The 20,385-nt window shown below is 44.4% G+C and overlaps 1 protein-coding gene across 1 annotated transcript; it reads left to right on the top strand.

Annotated features, from left to right (window-relative positions):
- The first annotated feature begins 642 nt into the window (after nt 1-642).
- On the top strand, nt 643-17,871 carry LOC138357819 (RNA polymerase-associated protein LEO1-like). The gene is made up of 2 exons (XM_069314996.1): nt 643-820; nt 17,303-17,871. The coding sequence occupies exons 1-2, from the start codon at nt 643-645 to the stop codon at nt 17,869-17,871; spliced, it is 747 nt and encodes a 248-aa protein (XP_069171097.1).
- Nucleotides 17,872-20,385: the final 2,514 nt, after the last annotated feature.

Below are 20,385 nucleotides of genomic sequence, written 5' to 3'. Positions count from 1 at the left end.
GATAAGCGTGCCAGGCGTCGTACAGCCGGACCGTTGAATAGGGATGCCAAACAGCAGTAGCAAAGCCAAAATGCGAAAACAGAACGTGATCAGCTGGCTCCCAGGCGGAAGAGGTGTTCAGACGTCCGCTCGTCATCAAGGTTGAACCAGGAGTCCTAGCCTATTAGGTGTCGTCAGCTGGTCCTGCCTCATTACGAGACAGCTGAGAAACTGAAGTTGTGTTCTCTAAACTCTTATTACAAAATTAAGGGAAGGAAGTAATAAACTTTATTACTTCATCGAATTAATAATATGTTCTATTGTCCAGTTGTTTAGAGACAAGTCCTAAATAATTATTAACTCTCGCATTGACTAAAAAGTGAGGAGAGAGGGAGGAGGCAGCTTAGCTGTAGTTATGGTGACACTGACTGACCTACACTCCATCTGCTGCGCCTCTACGCTCAAAAAGTTTTTTTTTTATATTTTTATGTTTTTATATTTTTACATGCGTACATGCGAATAAATACAATAAAACAAAAACAAACAAACAAAACACAAATACAAAAGCACAAAACACAGAGAGACAAATACACTAAAAACCGGCCTGAAGGGCCGACAACATAAACACAACAATGAGCATAAACACAATGTAACACAGTAAATATGAACAACAATACAATAGAAGAGGGTAATGGAAATGAACACAAGAAAACTCCACAAATTACAAAATCACAAAATGACAGAAAATACCGGCCTGAAGGGCCGACAACAAAATCAAACATAATGCAAGATAATAGAAAAAGAACAGTGCAAAACTTGTCATTCAGTTTTAAGCGTACAGGCAAGTATACGTAAGGCAAACAGATCACAAAAGCACTAATCACAAAGGCACAAAGTTATGAATTACCAAATACACAAAAGATCGGCCTGAAGTGCTGACAACAAAAACAATAAGCGCAGCAGTACCGCAGTACAATTACAAAGTACCCAAACCCGCACCCAACAACCCAACCCTAGAAACAACACAAAACAAGCCAACTGGCCCTGAAAACAACTCGGAGAGGTACAAATACATAACTACAACAAATTAAATAAAATACTCCCACACAGGCACGCACGCAGACAACCGCACCCCACGCACACAAACGGACACAACACCACAACACATAGCACACACACACACAAAAAAAAATCACTAGGAAACACGTTAATGGGAGGCGAATGTTTCTAAAGAAACTCATGCAGAGGATATTTCCGGTTATAGGTTATAGCACTCCCTGTCGGTAGGACAACGATCCCCCTGTTTCAGGGGGCGTGCATAAACTCGGGAATCACCAGATCAGGTGGAAGTGGCAGCACCAGGAGCTGGGCAGCAGTAGTCACATAACGAGGTACGGCAGAGCGAAGGGAGGCAGAAGACACGGAAGAAGCGGACGCAGGACTCCAAGATGTCCCCACCACCAGACGCACAGGAGAAGAAGACGAAGGCCGCCGAGACGGCAACCCCACACCCGACACCGCAGGAGACGCAGTAGAGACGGCCGGAGACGGGAGAAGCGGCAAAACCGCCGCCGATGAACCAGGGGACGAAACTGGGGGCACGGAACCCCCATCGCGAGCAGTCTTCTTTAACACCACCACCAGGTCACCACGCTCATCAGCAATAGGAACCACCCCCACTCAGAACCGGAACCATCCGACGCAGGCGACGCACCGGAAGCAAGCTCCACAGGCACTTCACTAGAAGAAACATCGACACTGGCAGCCGCAGGCACATGGACCTTCGCCACCACCGACGAATGCGACGCAACCAGAACCTCACCACCGTCACTGAAAGACCCACCATCGTCGAATTCTCCCACATCAGCCCATTCAGAAGATTGCCGGGAACGCTTGGGCACCGATCGCACATCATCAGAGCCGGATGTTGACCCAGAGACCCAGTAAACACAAGTCGGGCGAACCGACGCTCACCGCAGGACGGCAGCATCCTCAACCACACGGGGAACCAAGTTGAGCACAGTAGGAGGCCACACAGCCACACCAACACCCAGCACAGCCTGGGCACACGGCGAGGGTGCAGTGACAGGCACCACAGATGAAGAACAGGAAGACGGGGGAGCCGTGCAGACGGGAGCCGGAAGAACCACAGGAGTATCCAGGACAGCAACTGGGACAGGACGAACACCTGACGGCGACACAACCTCCTGAGGAGAGGCAACTGCAATAAGCAACACAGCCTCCGGAGGAGGGACGACATCAATAGGAGGCGCATCAGGCTACACACGGGGCACGGCAGCAGCCAAACAGTCGTCCACATCCACAGCCACCAAATCCTCCTCCACAGGAAGCGGCAGGAAATCCTCCTCACATAAGAGGTTGATGTGCGTGACGGCAAGTTCAGAGCACCCAGCAGCCTGATGGCCCAAGAGGCCACAACGGAAACACGTACGGGGCTGACGAGCATTAAACACCCTAACATAGCACCCCAGAAGCTTCACTTGAGATGGAATATCCGCCTGGAGCCTCATTCCTAGGGTGCGAATATTCGACCGCACACCCTTTAGCGGACCCGAGGAGAGCAGGTGCAACCGCACCGTGACGACCGCTCCAAACTGGCCGAAATAACGACTCAACAGCCTCTCCGGGAATTCCAGGGACGCCCCATGCACGCTTACATACGTGACGGCACCACTGCGATCGGAGGCAGTCACAGTGCCTGCAACTTCAGGCAGGGGCAAGGCCCGCCCCTCGTAACGATGTAAAAACGCCTTATACACCTCCTCCGTCGTTAGTTTAACAATCGCCCTACGGGCAATCACCAGCTCAACGCCATAAATATCCCCCACAAGGACCCGTAGTATGTCATACAGCACCAACCCCACCTCAGGATATCCCGCTCGAGAAGAAAACTCGAGGCCTATAGACTGGGCACGCACAACAAGGGGGAGGGGACTAGGAAAACTGCATGGTTTCGTTCTGGCAACCAAAGCGGTTCTACATCATATAATTACGTTCAGTTCCCAATCCATAGTTAGTTTGTCTGGCCAGTTAAACTATTAATAGGGCTTAGGTTGCGAGTACGGTAACCCTGCAGGATAACTAAAGGATGGGTGCAGGATACTCACCCATACTTTTCCTGCCATACAAACATAGAAGTTAGGTGGCTTGTTATTATTTCTCGCTTGTTTTACCGAGTATATTAATAGTAAATGAATTCACAAGTTTCTAAATTTAGCGAGTAAATTACAAACAGGAGAGATGGTTCAAGCAGTGAGCAGTGTTACAGGAGGACGCCATTTATCACTTGATGCACGCTCTGGTCTTCAGATCTCCTGGCCAGATAAGCTTTAATGTTTCACTAACTTCAGTTTAGATATTCTTGTGCTTCCCAACAAATATATCAAATAAATAAATTTAATTCACATTTTAAACAGAACTAAAATAAAGCACTAAATAAGTTGAATTTAATAAATTTAACCCCCACTGTGGGAATTGTGTGGAACAAATAATTAAAAATTATAGTCCATTTGCTATCAAGAAACAAACAATTAACTTATCCACATAACCCCAAACGCTTTCACACTCAAGTTAAAGTATGTTCATACTTTACTATAAACTATAGAGACTATAAAATATAACTCAAAAGGATAGAGTACGTTAGGTTATTTCTCCCCTTTAACACTTACCCACCGATACTTTCCCTGTCACACTTACCCACCCTTGCTTTCCCTGCCACACTTACCTACCAATACTTTCCCTGCCACACTTACCCACCCATACTTTCCCTGCCACACTTACCTACCAATACTTTCCCTGCCACACTTACCCACCCATACTTTCCCTGTCACACTTACCTACCAATAATTTCCCTGCCAAACTTACCCACAAATACTTTCCCTGCCATATACTTACCCATACATACTTTCGCTGCAACACTTACCCACCCATACATTACCTGCCACACTTACCCATCAATACTTTCCCTTCCACACTTCCCTACCTATACTTTCCCTGCCACACTTACATATTGCCATGCTTTTCCTGTCGAACCTACCCAACTATACTTTTCCTGCCACATTTTCCCATCCAAACTTTCCCTGCAACACTTGCCAACCCATATTCTCCCTGCCATACTTACCCACATATACTTTCCCAGCCACAATTACCCACATCATTTATCTTCCACACTTACCCACTAATAATTTCGCTGCCACACTTACCCATTAATACTTTCCCTGTCACGATTATTATATAAATATAAATGTATTTATATGACTTGGGCGTGGATCACTAATTCCTCTGAGCTTCAGTAGTTGTTGGGGAAAGTTGAAAATTCCAGTTTGGCAGCAGGATGCTGCTTTTGGAAAGTTTCCTTATCAAGACTACTCATTGCCAAGTCGGTAGAGCGTCCACCTCAAACGCGTGGGGTCCGCAGTTCGAGACTCATATAGCCCAGATGAAATGAAAGTCTTAGACGGGTTCAAAATTACAAAATCAGGTCAAGTGGCATTTGTCTGATGTCGACAAGTGATAGGCTATCGGAATGAAGCTTGCTTTGGGTACTAAAAGTGTGTGCTGAAGCAATTAGCTTGCCACTCTCTGTGGTGTATAACAAGTCACTGGAAACAGCAGACCTACCAGATATGCGAAAGACAGCTAATGTAGTCCCAATATAAAAAATGGCAACAGGTACTGGACTACAGGGCAGTGCCCATAGATGGTATGCCATGCAAGGTAATGAAAATTATAATGAAAAACCTAGTAGCACCTCTGAATAGAAGGGACTTCGTTACACACAGCACAAACATGGGTTCAGGTAGACTGCATTCTCTTGGACTGTCAGAAAGCCTTTGACAAAGTACCTCATTAGAGGCTGGTGCATAAGTTGGCAGTGGAGTAACTGGTAAGGTGCTCCAGTGCATAAGGGAGTACCTAAGCAATACGAAACAGAGTTATTGTGAGGAGTGAGACCTCGTATTGGAGTGATGTCACCAGAGAAGTGCCACAGGGTTTTGTACTCGAACTTATCCTGTTTTTCATATATGTAAATGATATTCCAGAAGACATAATAGACTCATTCCTCTGAAATGTTTGCTGATGAGGCTAAATTTATAAGAGTGATTAAGACAGAGGAGAACAGCAGAAGGCTACAAGATGACCTGGACAAATTTAAGGGATGGTCCAACAAATGGCTATTAGAGTTTAACCAGAGCAAATGTAAAGTAATGAAGATAGGTGTAGGGAGCACGAGGCCGGGTACAAGGAATCCTTTGGGTGCTGAAATCCTTCAAGAATCAGAATGACCTGGGAATTTATATCATACCAGCCCTCTCCCCTGTAGAGCTCGTTCCCATCAAGATAATTTCATTAGCGGTATATGACAGGCTGGCCAATATAAGAACTTATCTAACTGCACTTACCCTACTGCTCTTACACTACCGCACTTACCCTGCTGCTCGTGCCCCACCACACTTTCCGTGGTGCTCTTACCCAATGCACTTACCACATCTTACTCAACTGTACATATCACGCTACACTTTACCGTAAATATCTCGTACTTTCATGCTGCACTTATCCCGCCACACTTACCTAGCAGCCGTTACGCAGATACAATTACCAACTGCACTTACCTTGTTGTGCCTACTTTTGCCGCACATAGGTACTAACTGCACTTACCTAGCTGCACTAACTCTGCCACATTTATCTTGCCATACTTACCCCACCACTCTTACCTTGCTGCACACACCTTGCCCTACATACCCCGTCAGACCTATCCCACGCACTTACCCCCTGCTGCACTTACTATAGAAGAACTTACTCTACTGCATTCATCCCGCCGCCCCTGCACTTTCACACGCCTCATTAAGTTTAGTTACTGAAGGAGGCTGCAGAGGTATTCTATCACCCATGTCCTGGACACTATAATAAAACACTCAACACAGGAAATCTTCTGGAAATATGAAAAAGTCAAATACAGTCTTAATGTTTAAAAATTAGGAAAGACAGGAGGCACTAAATTACTGACCAGTGTCTGTGACAAGAATTTCGAGTAAAATATTGGAAAAGTAAGCAGGTTCAAAATAATATAAAATCTGGATAAGATTATTTTTTTATGAAAAAGCAGCATAAATTTAGAAGGGGAAAGTAGTATCGTGTCTGTAAAATTTATAAACCGATAGCACTAAAATCACACATCATAAAAATATTTGAAAGGGTGCTAAAAAGTAAGTTAACAAAATACATTGGAATCATAGCATCTCCATAACCCTGGACAACATGGTTTCAGAACAGAGCGTTCTTACTTATTTACTTTAATTATAATTTACTAATTAATTAATTAAAAATATAATTATAATTTACTTTACTTATTTAATTACTCAGTTGTTGGATCACTATGACATGGCCTTAGATGCCATGGAAGACAACCAAAACGCTGATGTAATTTACACAGATTTCGCAAAAGCCTTCGACAAATGTGACCATGGTGTTATTACACACAAAATGTGTTCAAAAGGAATTACCGGAAAAATATGCAGATGGATCTACAATTTCCTGACTAACAGAACCCGAAGTGTAATAAAACAAAATAAAATCCGGATCATCATTTGTGAAGATTTCAGTCCCCCAGGGTACTGTCTTTGCTCCAGTACTTTTCCTCATTCACATATCGGACATAGGCCAGGAAACAAACCATAGTACCGTATCATCTTTTGCAGATGATAATAGACAACATAGAGGACACAGCAAACTTTAAACCAGCTGTAAATTATGTCTTTCAATGGGCTACAGAAAATAATATGGTATTTAATGAAGATAAGTTTCCAACTCCTGCGCTAAAGGGGAAAAAATTATGAATGGAAGCCACGTACAAAACGCAGTAAAATCATACTATAGAACGAAAAAATCAATATAAAGGATATGGGTGAACTTATGTCAGACGACCTGAGTACCTTTATGGATCATAATAAAGCGGGCGTCACAACTGCAAGAAAAATGACAGGTTGGAAAACAAGAACCTTTCAAATTTGAAATGCTAAACCAATGATCATACTTTTCAAGACGCCTGTGTTCTCTAGAGTGGAATACTGCTGCACAATGACAGCACCTTTCAAAGCTGGAGAAATTGCTGACCTAGAGAACGTGCAGAGATCCTTTACTGCTAGAATCCCCTCAGTAAAATATCTAAACTATTGGGGCCTCGTAGCCTGGTGGATACCACGCAGTACTCGTAATTCTGTGGCGCGGATTCGATTCCCGCACGAGGCAGAAACAAATGGGCAAAGTTTCTTTCACCCTGAATGCCCCTGTTACCTAGCAGTAAATAGGTACCTGGGAGTTAGTCAGCTGTCACGGGCTGCTTCCTGAGGGTGGAGGCCTGGTCGAGGACCGGGCCGCGGGGACACTAAAAAGCCCCGAAATCATCTCAAGATAACCTCAAGATAACCGACTAACATGCCAAAATCTGTATTCTCTTTAGCCTAGACGGGAGAGAGAGATATAATAATTTACACGTGGAAAATATCAGAAGGGCTGGTCCCAATCCTGCACACAAATAACACCACATGAGACCAGAACGTATTGCAGGATGTGCAGGATACCCCCCGTTGAAAAGCTGAGGTGCAATAGGTACTCTGAACTCTTTGAACATCAGAGGCCCGAGACTGTTCAACACGCTTCCACTACACATAAGGGACATAACTGGCCGACCCCTCACAGAGTTCAAGAGAGAACTTCATGAATACCTCCAAAGGATACTTGATCAACCAGGCTGTGATTCATTCGTCAGGTTGCGAGAAACCACGTCCAACAGTCTGATTGACCAGTCCAGTATCCAGGTGGCCTGGTGGAGGACCGGGATGCGGGGACGCTAAGCCCCGACATTATCGCAAAGTAACCGCATGATATGTTAGGTGACAAACCTGATCGAGTTCTATGAAAATTTTATTAAATATGACAGGAAAAAAGATGACTGTGTTCATCTGAATTTTCCTAGATTATCAAAAAGGTAATATTTATATACTAAATTGAATAGCAATTATCTTTTCATGCGCTTAAAAACGAACGAATATCTGTTTAATATGCTTAAGTAGCAAGTTACCATCTAATTATAAACGAATTGCAGTATTTAATAATAATAATAATTTATTTAAGAATAAGGAAGAATAATTTAGTTATGAGCCGAGTAATAATTATATATTTTTTTAGCCGAAGTAACTATCAATTATCTACATTTACGTTGAAGAGATAAACAATAAAAAGGACGCGTAAATTGCCATTCCTCATCAGCGCGAGCGACCGCAGGTATAAAACCTGCGGCCTACGTTAGGTTGGCCTCAGTGGCTCCCAGGTCCCAGAGAGAGAGACAGAGTGGGTTCAGTGGCTCCCAGATCCTAGACTGAGACAGAGTGGTTTCAGTGGCTCGCAGGTCCCTGAGTGAGACAGTGTGGCTTCAGTGGCTCCCAGGTCCCAGAGTAAGACAGAGTGGCTTCAGTGGCTCCCAGGTCCCAGAGTGAGACAGTGGCTCCCAGGTCCCAGAGTGAGACAGTGGCTCCCAGGTCTCAGAGTGAGACAGTGGCTCTCAGGTCCCAGAGTGAGACAGTGGCTCTCAGGTCCCAGAGTGAGACAGTGGCTCCCAGGTCTCAGAGTGAGACAGTGGCTCCCAGGTCCCAGAGTGAGACAGTGGCTCCCAGGTCTCAGAGTGAGACAGTGGCTCCCAGGTCCCGGAGAGAGACAATGGCTTCAGTGGATCCCAGGACCACAGAGGTGGATGGTGACCACGGGACGTGTTGTATGTTATCTCTGCTGAAGATTTATATGTGTAACGCTTATTGATGAGTGTGGGTCTCATCACCTTTGTGTGTCTGACATTATTCTACTCTTATATTCATATCACCGTGTTGGGAATTTCATTGCGAGTCCATTGATACCAAATTAACATCCATCAATGTTATGTCTAAGAACGACGTTATTGTTTACATCGTCTAGTATTGGTGAGGTAAATACGGGTCACACAAAAGTGATGAGACCCACACTCATCAATAAGCGTTGCACATATAAATCTTCACCAGAGATAACATACAACACGCCCCGTGGTCACCATCCACCTCTGTGGTCCTGGGATCCACTGAAGCCACTGTCTCTCTCCGGGACCTGGGAGCCACTGTCTCACTCTGAGACCTGGGAGCCACTGTCTCACTCTGGGACCAGGGAGCCACTGTCTCACTCTGAGACCTGGGAGCCACTGTCTCACTCTGGGACCTGAGAGCCACTGTCTCACTCTGGGACCTGAGAGCCACTGTCTCACTCTGAGACCTGGGAGCCACTGTCTCACTCTGAGACCTGGGAGCCACTGTCTCACTCTGGGACCTGGGAGCCACTGAAGCCACTCTGTCTTACTCATAATAATAATAATAATAATAATTTTTATTTAGGCAAAGGTACATACATAAAGAGATTTTACAAAGTTTGTTGGCTTTATAGATAAGAGCTAGTACATACAATGCCTAAAGCCACTATTACGCAAAGCGTTTCGGGCAGGATTTCGGACTCTGGGACCTGGGAGCCACTGAAGCCACACTGTCTCACTCAGGGACCTGGGAGCCACTGAAACCACTCTGTCTCAGTCTGGGATCTGGGAGCCACTGAACCCACTCTGTCTCTCTCTGGGACCTGGGAGCCACTGAGGCCAACCTAACGTAGGCCGCAGGTTTTATACCTGCGGTCGCTCGCGCTGATGAGGAATGGCAATTTACGCGTGCTTTTTATTGTTTATCTCTTCAACGTAAATGTAGATAATTGATAGTTACTTCGGCTAAAAAATATATAATTATTACTCTGCTCATAACTAAATTATTCTTCCTTATTCTTAAATAAATTATTATTATTAATTAAATACTGCAATTCGTTTATAATTAGATGGTAACTTGCTACTTAAGCATATTAAACAGATATTCGTTCGTTTTTAAGCGCATGAAAAGATAATTGCTATTCAATTTAGTAAATAAATATTACCTTTTTGACAATATAGGAAAATTCAGATGAACACAGTCATCTTTTTTCCTGTCATATTTAAAAAAATTTTCATAGAACTCGATCAGGTTTGTCACCTAACATATCATGCGGTTACTTTGCGATAATGTCGGGGCTTAGCGACCCCGCAACCCGGTCCTCCACCAGGCCACCTGGATACTGGACTGGTCAATCAGACTGTTGGACGTGGTTTCTCGCAACCTGACGAATGAATCACAGCCTGGTTGATCAAGTATCCTTTGGAGGTATTCATGAAGTTCTCTCTTGAACTCTGTGAGGCGTCGGCCAGTTATGCCCCTTATGTGTAGTGGAAGCGTGTTGAACAGTCTCGGGCCTCTGATGTTCAAAGAGTTCTCGCTCAGAGTACCTATTGCACCTCAGCTTTTCAACGGGGGGTATCCTGCACATCCTGCAATACGTTCTGGTCTCATGTGGTGTTATTTGTGTGCAGGATTGGGACCAGCCCTTCTGATATTTTCCACGTGTAAATTATTATATCTCTCTCTCCCGTCTAGGCTAAAGAGAATACAGATTTTGGCATGTTAGTCGGTTATCTTGAGGTTATCTTGAGATGATTTCGGGGCTTTTTAGTGTCCCCGCGGCCCGGTCCTCGACCAGGCCTCCACCCCCAGGAAGCAGCCCGTGACAGCTGACTAACTCCCAGGTACCTATTTACTGCTAGGTAACAGGGTCATTCAGGGTGAAAGAAACTTTGCCCATTTGTTTCTGCCTCGTGCGGGAATCGAACCCGCGCCACAGAATTACGAGTCCTGCGCGCTATCCACCAGGCTACGAGGCCCCAATAGTTTAGATATTTTACTCAGGGGATTCAAGCAGTAAAGGATCTCTGCACGTTCTCTAGGTCAGCAATTTCTCCAGCTTTGAAAGGTGCTGTCATTGTGCAGCAGTATTCCACTCTAGAGAACACAGGCGTCTTGAAAAGTATGATCATTGGTTTAGCCTTTCAAATTTGAAAGGTTCTTGTTTTCCAACCTGTCATTTTTCTTGCAGTTGTGACGCCCGCTCTTTGTCACCTGGTTGTAGAATTCTATCAAGCCTGTAAGGCAAGATTTACCCTCCCTGAACCAATTATGGCGATTTGTCACAAAGTCCCTTCTCTCCAGATGAGTTACCAAGTTTTTTCTCACGATCTTCTCCATCACCTTGCATGGTATACAAGTCAAGGACACTGGCCTGTAGTTCAGTGCCTCCTGCCTGTCGCCCTTTTTGTATATTGGGACCACATTCGCCGTCTTCCATATTTCTGGTAGGTCTCCCGTCTCCAGTGACTTACTATACACTATGGAGAGTCGCAAGCAAAGTGCCTCTGCACACTCTTTCTGTACCCATGGTGAGATCCCGTCTGGACCAACAGCCTTTCTAACATCCAGATCCAGCAGGTGTCTCTTGACCTCCTCTCTCGTAATTTCGAATTCTTCCAAGGCCGCCTGGTTTACTTCTCTTTCTCCTAGCACAGTGACCTCACCTTGTTCTGTTGTGAAGAACTCTTGGAACTTCTTGTTGAGTTCATCATACACCTCTTTGTCATTCTCTGTATACGTGTCCTCGCCTGTTCTAAATTTCACTACCTGTTCTTTCACTGTGGTTTTCCTTCTGATGTGACTGTGGAGTAGCTTTGGTTTGGTCTTGACTTTGTTTGCCATATCATTTTCATAACTTTTCTCTGCTTCTCTTCTCACCCTGACATACTCATTCCTGGTTCTCTGGTATCTCTCTCTGCTTTCTGGTGTTTTGTTATTCCGAAAGCTCCTCCACGCCCTTTTGTTCAGTTTCTTTGCTTCCATACATGCCCTATTATACCATGGATTCTTCTTTTGCTTCTCGGATTTTTCCTTTTGAGCCGGGATGTATCTGCTTACTGCCTCCTGACACTTTTGGGTGACATAGTTCATCATATCTTGTACAGACTTAGCTCTGATGTCTGTGTCCCAAGGTATTTCCCTTAGGAAGCTTCTCATCTCCTCATAATTTCCCTTTCGGTATGCCAGCATTTTGTTTCCTAGTTCTTTTTTGGGGGGAGGGGGGATAATTCCTAGCTCTACCAGGTACTCAAAGTTCAATACACTGTGATCACTCATTCCCAAAAGTGCTTCCATCTTGACTTCCCTTATATCCCACTCATTTAGGGTAAATATCAGATCAAGCATTGCTGGTTCATCTTCTCCTCTCATTCTTGTTGGATCCTTGATGTGCTGGCTTAGAAAGTTTCTTGTTGCCACGTCCAGCAGCTTAGCTCTCCATGTTGCTGGTCCTTCATGCGGGTCTCTGTTCTTCCAATCTATCTTCCCATGGTTGAAGTCTCCCATAATTAATAGTCCAGATCCATTCCTGCTAGCAACAGAAGCTGCTCTCTCTATTATGTTAATGGTGGCCATATTGTTTCTATAATATTCCTGTCTGGGTCTTCTGTCATTTGGTGACAGAATGACTACGACTATAATTTTTTGCTCTCCAGTTGTTATTGTTCCTATTATGTAGTCACTGAACCTTCACATCCCTGAACAACTAACTCCTCAAAATCCCAGCCTTTTCTTACCAGCAGGGCTGTGTGTGTGTGTGTTAGTGTGTGTGTGTGTGTGTGTGTGTGTGTGTGTGTGTGTGTATGTGTGTGTGTGTGTGTGTGTGTGTGTGTGTGTGTGTGTGTGTGTGTGTGTGTGTGTGTGTGTGTGTGTGTGTGTGTGTGTGTTTACTAGTTGTTTACTAGTTGTGTTTTGCGGGGGTTGAGCTTTGCTCTTTCGGCCTGCCTCTCAACTGTCAATCAACTGTTTACTAACTACTTTTTTTTTTTTTTTTTTTTTTTTTCCACACACACACACCCCAGGAAGCAGCCCGTGACAACTGACTAACTCCCAGGTACCTATTTACTGCTAGGTAACAGGGGCACTTAGGGTGAAAGAAACTTTGCCCATTTGTTTCTGCCTCGTGCGGGAATCGAACCCGCGCCATAGAATTACAAATCCTTCGCGCTATCCACCAGGCTACGAGGCCCCCCCTGTGTGTGTGTGTGTGTGTGTGTGTGTGTGTGTGTGTGTGTGTGTGTGTGTGTGTGTGTGTGTGTGTGTGTGTGTGTGTGTGTGTGTGTGTGTGTGTTTGTGCATGCCTTTGCGTACCTGGTACCTTAACCACTCGACCCCACCATGACAGTGCAAAAGTCGTTGGTAGCCGAGGCAATATCCACAACGACCTGACAGCACTTGGCGGTAAGCTTGGGCATAGATATTTCATCGAATAACCTCACTTTGTGTTACCATGTGAGCAACACAAGTGCGAACAAGCTTGAATGGTTCCTGTTCTGCTATGAACCTTGGCATACCAGGTACGCCAAGGTGCATAGTGCTCCTGGCCGTCTGGGTTCGAATTCTTCTGGGGTGTGGAGTTTTCAGTTGGATATTGGCTTGGGGACCATTCAAGCATGTTCATATTTGTGTTGTTCACAAGGCCCCACAAAGTGAGATGATTCGATGAAATATCTATGCCCAAGCTAGGGGGCCTCGTAGCCTGGTGGATAGTGTGCAGGACTCGTAATTCTGTGGCGCAGGTTCGATTCCCGCACGAGGCAGAAACAAATGGGCAAAGTTTCTTTCACCCTGGATGCCCTTGTTACCTAGCAGTAAATAGGTACCTGGGAGTTAGTCAGCTGTCACGGGCTGCTTCCTGGGGGTGGAGGCCTGGTCTAGGACCGGGCCGCGGGGACACTAAAGCCCCGAAATCATCTCAAGATAAGCTTACCGCCAAGTGCTGTTAGGTCGTTGGGGATATATCCTCAGCTACCAATGACTTTTGTACTGTCGACTGAAGATTTCCTCCTAGACCAGCAATAACACTAGAGTAGTCATCATGTGGGTTATGCAGTAAATGTTGACTCCGGGTCACTGCGTCCAGTACTCCAGCCCTAAACCCCAACATGTTGAAACTGGTAGAACCCTCTCCTACGTCCCCAATGTAGATCTACAGGGGAATTACACTGTACCAACTGCAACAGTCTAATTTATTAATAATATAACATAGGAAATTATACCTAAGGAAATGAGAGAGGCTTTCTGGGATTTTCAGTAAATTATGCCTCTTATCTCGGTTGAAATTCTAATGTTAGGAGCTCACAACAAAAGAAATAATTTTTAGATACAACCGGGACGCGTCCTTGGAGAATGCAACAGCTCGATATGTAGCAATTCGTTTAACTGCACGATTCTGCTGTACAATTTGCACCTCTGAGTGAGACAATTCTGCGGTTATAAGCACAAATATGGCGTCAATCTGGAGAGCACAGTGATGCATATGTCTCTCGTACCAGGAGCTCAGGAACTCCGCCCCATGGTGGGGCGCTCCTCTCCCTCTCATCAGCTGGTAGTCACGGCACACATTTTCGGTGCAAATTCAAACCTTGTCCTTTCCTGACATTCTCACTCCCTAAGATTCTAACTCCCCAACACTCTCTCTCACTAATATTTACACTCGCTAACATTATACCGGGGGGGTCGGAAAATGAATGATGAAATGAAAAGAATAATAAAGTAATGGGTGGATGTTAGGGGCGAGGGAGGAAGAGAAAGGATGAGGGAGGTAAGAGGAAGGAGTATGGGAGTAGCGAGGAGTGGTCAGGTAGAGAGGTAGGAGGGAGGAGAAAGGAAGGAGTGGTCAGGGGAAAGGGAAAGTTAGAGAGATGAAGAGAATAGGAACACTGAGGGAAGTAGAAGGTACATAGTTAGAAGTAGTAGTTGAAGAAAGTAGCTGCCACCATCCATTCTAAACTTAGTACAAATTAGACAAGGAATGGAACTTGTCTGTACTTTAAGCTGTTATTAACTGTTAGGAATGTATCAAAGACATCAGCTGTAAGCATATATCCATAATCTTTAAACCGGTAAGATCAGAGTGCTCCAAACTCTAGTTTGCAATATATCAGAAAAATCCAAGATCTATGGAACACAATTAAAGTCAGATTAAAAAGTAAGTTAATCAAGTACTTATTTAACACTAGCTGTACCCGGCCACGCATTGCTGTGGTTCAGCAACGCATGTGCGTTACTTAGCCACAGCAACCTTTCCCTGTCTCCCAGTCCTCCCCACCATTCCCCCTCCCCCGTTCCCTCGCCCTTCCAACAATTCCTCACTCCCCCATCCCCGCGTCCTCTCAACCAGTTCCCACTCCCCTGTCCCCTCGTCCTCCCCACCATCCCCTACTCATCTGTCCCCTTGTCCTTCCTTCCCCACCATTCTCCATTCCCCTGTCCCCTCGTCCCCATCAGCCCCAACTCCCTATCCCACTCATCCTCCCCATCATTACCCCCTTCACTATCCCCTCGTCCTCACTACCATTCCCCATGAATTAAGAAAAAAATTAAAAAACGAAATGAAAAACAACGAAAAAATAAAAAATAAACTATACTCACAAAATGAACGATATAGTAAACAACACAGCTCAATTGCAATACAATGTCACACAAAATAATTAAATCAAAATGAAAATAAATAGACATCTATGAAAATTCAATTTATCAATGAAACCCAAAACATTGAAATGGAATCGTAACATATATAGTATAGCATGTGTTGCTCTTATGTGCAACAGATGGCACTTTTTTTTTTAACCACATTTTTACCTGTCACAGGTGTGTCATCTGTACTTATACTCACTAAATGAACAGTGTGGTAAACAACACAGCTGAATTCCAACACAATGTCACACATAATAATAAAATCCCAATGCAAATAAATTGAAATCTTTGAAAATTCAATTTCTTTGAAATTCATTGCAATCAGAAACATTGACATGGAAACACAACATATTTCGTATTGTATGTGAGTTGCGATTATGTGCAGCAGATGGCACTGTTTAAAAAAAAAACTGTTTTTACCTTTCACAGGTGTGTCATCTATATAGTAAGTATATAAAAACACGTGTGTATTCGAATGGAATGTTGTGTCAAAATTTTAAAGCAATTGGTGAAGAACTTTTAGAGATTATAGAGTGTGATGTTCTTACATCCAAGAGATGGCACTGTTTTTCAAAAAAGCATGTTTTTTCCTGTCACAGGTAAGGCATGTATATAATAGGTATATAAAAACATGCACCTATACACATGCAAAGTAGTCACAAAATTTCAAAGCAATTGGTGAAGACTGCTTTGAAATCAATTGCGGTGAAGAAAGAGATTTTGAAGATTCCCTCACATGAAAACAAATAAAAAACACAGTTTAACAAAGAAGGCATTTTTTTCCCGTCACAGATGTAACATTCATATAGAATATATATAAGAACCCGCTTGGATGCGAATGGAACATTGTGAGAAAATTTCAAAGCAATCGGTGAAGAACTTTCGGAGATTAACGATTTTGAACAAACGAACATTTTCATTTTTATTTATATAGATGATAAGTATCATAATTCAAGCAATTTAACTTAATGTAATGTTGTCAAGATTAATATACAATGTGATTCACCCTCACAAGAATTCGAGAATACTACAACTGACTGCCCCTGAAAGCACACAAAATGTTAAGTTTGGAAATCAGGAAATAAGTCACCTTAACGTTCACTCACCAAGGGTCTGAGCCTAATTTGAATAGAGAGGGGGAGGAAGGGGTTGACAGGCAGAGTCCCCACCCAGCCTGCCAGCCTTGACTGGCTGCTGTTCAATCGTCCAGCCTCTCTGTCTGTTCTGTTCTGTTCCCTGCTGTTGCTGTGGGTATCCTCTCCAGTGTACAGTTCTCTGGGTATTTATTGCAAACCATGGAGCTAAACACCGCCCACAAGTAAGAGGATGAGGAGTAACCAAGAGGAACACAGCACACAAAACCAAGAGGAACACAGCATAGATAAACAAGAGGACCACAGAGCCGATAACTAAGAGGAACACAGCATAGATAAACAAGAGGAACACAGAACCGATAACTAAGAGGAACACAGAGCCGATAACTAAGAGGAACACAGCATAGATAACCAAGAGGAACACAGAGCAGATAACCAAGAGGAACACAGCACACATAACTAAGAGAAACACAGCAATGATAACCAAGAGGAACACAGCTCAGATAACCAAGTGGAACACAGCACAGATAACCAAGGGGAACACAGCACGGATAACCAAGAGGAACACAGCACAGATAACCAAGAGGAACACAGCACAGATAACCAAGAGGAACACAGCACGGATAACAAAGAAGAACACAGCACAGATAACCAAGAGGAACACAGCACAGATAACCAAGAGGAACACAACACAGATTACCAAGAGTAACACAGCACAGATTACCAAGTGAAACACAGCACAGATAACCCAAGAGGAACACAGCACGCATAACAAAGAAGAACACAGCAAAGATAACCAAGAGAAACGTAGCACAGATAACCAAGAGGAACACAGCACAGATAACCAAAACGAACACACCACAGATAACCAAGAGGAACACAGCACAGATAACCATAAGGAACACAGCACGGATAACCAAGAGGAACACAGCACAGATAACCAAGAGGAACACAACACAGATAAACAAGAAGAACACAGCACGGGTAACCAAGAGGAACACAACACAGATAACCAAGAAGAACACAGCACAGATAACCAAGAGGAACACAGCACAGATAACCAAGAAGAACGCAGCATCGATAACCAAGAGGAACGAAGCACAGATAACCAAGAGGAGCACAGCACGGATAACCAAGTGGAACACAGCACTGATAACCAAGTGGAACACAGCACTGATATCAAAGAGGAACGCAGCACATATAACCAAGAGGAAACAGCACAGATAACCAAGAGGAACACAGCACAGATAACCCAAGAGGAACACAGCACGGATAACAAACAAGAACACAGCACAAATAACCCATGAGGAACACAGCACGGATAACAAACAAGAACAAAGCACAGATAACCAAGAGGAACACAGCACAGATAACCAAGAGGAACACAGCACAGATAACCAAGAGGAACACAGCACGGGTAATTAAGAGGAACAAAGCACAGATAACCAAGAGGAACACAGCACGGATAACCAAGAGGAGCACAGCACGGATAACCAAGAGGAACGCAGCACAGATAACCAAGAGGAACACAGCACAGATAACCAAGAGGAACACAGCACAGACAACCAAGAGGAACACAGCACAGATAACCAAGAGGAACACAGCACGGATAGCCAAGAGGAACACAACACCGATAACCCAGAGTAACACAGCACAGATAACCAAGAGGAGCACAGCACGGATAACCAAGAGGAGCACAGCACGGATAACCAAGTGGAACACAGCACAGATAACCAAGAGGAACGCAACACATATAACCATGAGGAACACAGCACAGATAACCAAAAGGAACACAGCACGGATAACCAAGGGGAACACAGCACAGATAACCAAGAGGAACACATCACGGATAACCAAGAAGAACACAGCACAGATAAACAAGAGGAACACAGCACAGATAACCAAGAGGAACATAACACAGATTACCAATAGTTACACAGCACAGATTACTAAGTGGAACACAGCACAGATAACCCAAGAGGAGCACAGCACGGATAACAAAGAAGAACACAGCACAGATAACCAAGAGGAACACAGCACAGATAACCAAGAAGAACACATCACAGATAAATAGAGGAACACAGCACGGATAACCAAGAAAAACACAGCACAGATAACCAAGAGGAACACAGCACAGATAACCAAGAGGAACACAGCACAGATAACCAAGAGGAACACAGCACGGATAACCAAGGGGAACACAGCACAGATAACCAAGAGGAACGCAGCACAGATAACCAAGACGAGCACAGCACGGATAACCAAGAGGAAAACAGCACAGATAACCAAGAGGAACGCAGCACATATAAACAAGAGGAACACAGCGCAGATAACCAAGAGGAACACAGCACGGATAACCAAGAGGAACACAGCACAGGTAACCAAGAGGAACACAGCAGAGATAATCTAGAGGAACACAGAACAGATAACCAAGAGTAACGCAGCACATATAACCAAGAGGAACACAGCACGGATAACCAAGAGGAACACAGCACATATAACCAAGAGGAACACAGCACAGATAACCAAGTGGACCACAGCACGGATAACCAAGAGGAACCCAGCACATATAACCAAGTGGAACACATCACAGATAACCAAGAGGAACGCAGCACATATAACCAAGAGGAACACAGCACATATAACCAAGAGGAACACCGCACAGATAACCAAGAGGAACACAGCACATATAACCAAGAGGAACACAGCACATATAACCAAGTGGAACACAGCACAGATAACCAAGAGGAACGCAGCACATATAACCAAGAGGAACACAGCACATATAACCAAGAGGAACACAGCACAGATAACCAAGAGGAACACAGCACAGAAAAACAAGAGGAACACAGCACATATAACCAAGAGGAACACAGCACATATAACCAAGAGGAACACAGCACATATAACCAAGAGGAACACAGCACAGATAACCAAGAGGAACACAGCACAGACAACCAAGAGGAACACAGCACAGATAACCAAGAGGAACACAGCACGGATAGCCAAGAGGAACACAACACCGATAACCAAGAGTAACACAGTACAGATAACCAAGAGGAGCACAGCACGGATAACCAAGTGGAACACAGCACAGATAACCAAGAAGAACGCAACACATATGACCATGAGGAACACAGCACAGATAACCAAAAGGAACACAGCACGGATAACCAAGGGGAACACAGCATAGATAACCAAGAGGAACACAGCACAGATAACCAAGAGGAACACAGCACAGATAACCAAGAGGAACACATCACGGATAACCAAGAAGAACACAGCACAGATAAACAAGAGGAACACAGCACAGATAACCAAGAGGAACACCGCACATATAACCAAGAGGAACACAGCACAGATAACCAAGAGGAACACAGCACAGAAAAACAAGAGGAACACAGCACATATAACCAAGAGGAACACAGCACATATAACCAAGAGGAACACAGCACATATAACCAAGAGGAACACAACATTGACAACCAAGAGGAACACAGCACAGAAAAACAAGAGGAACACAGCAGGTTATATCCTCCCAGGTGGTGGCCAACCTGTCTTGTCTTGGTGATTGTCGTTCAGGAAATTTACTATTTTCCTAGTGTGAAATCTCGCCAATGTTTGAGGAGTAAATAGTGTTGACATTAGTGTTAAGGTTCAGGCAGGGTTCCCACACACACGGGCATCTGCAGAAGGCCACAGAATAAATACTCTGATAAATGCAAATTACATTCATGGTCAGGGAAACTTGTTAGGTTGTTGTTGTTGGTTAAGAATCAGCAACTCGAAACAAAAGTCCCAAGTAGCACGGGCTACGGTGA

Source organism: Procambarus clarkii, chromosome 80, assembly GCF_040958095.1.
Source record: "Procambarus clarkii isolate CNS0578487 chromosome 80, FALCON_Pclarkii_2.0, whole genome shotgun sequence".
Taxonomy (NCBI): Eukaryota; Metazoa; Arthropoda; class Malacostraca; order Decapoda; family Cambaridae; genus Procambarus; species Procambarus clarkii.
The sequence above is the reverse complement of the archived record's forward strand: the minus strand, read 5'-3'. Positions and strand labels throughout refer to the sequence as shown.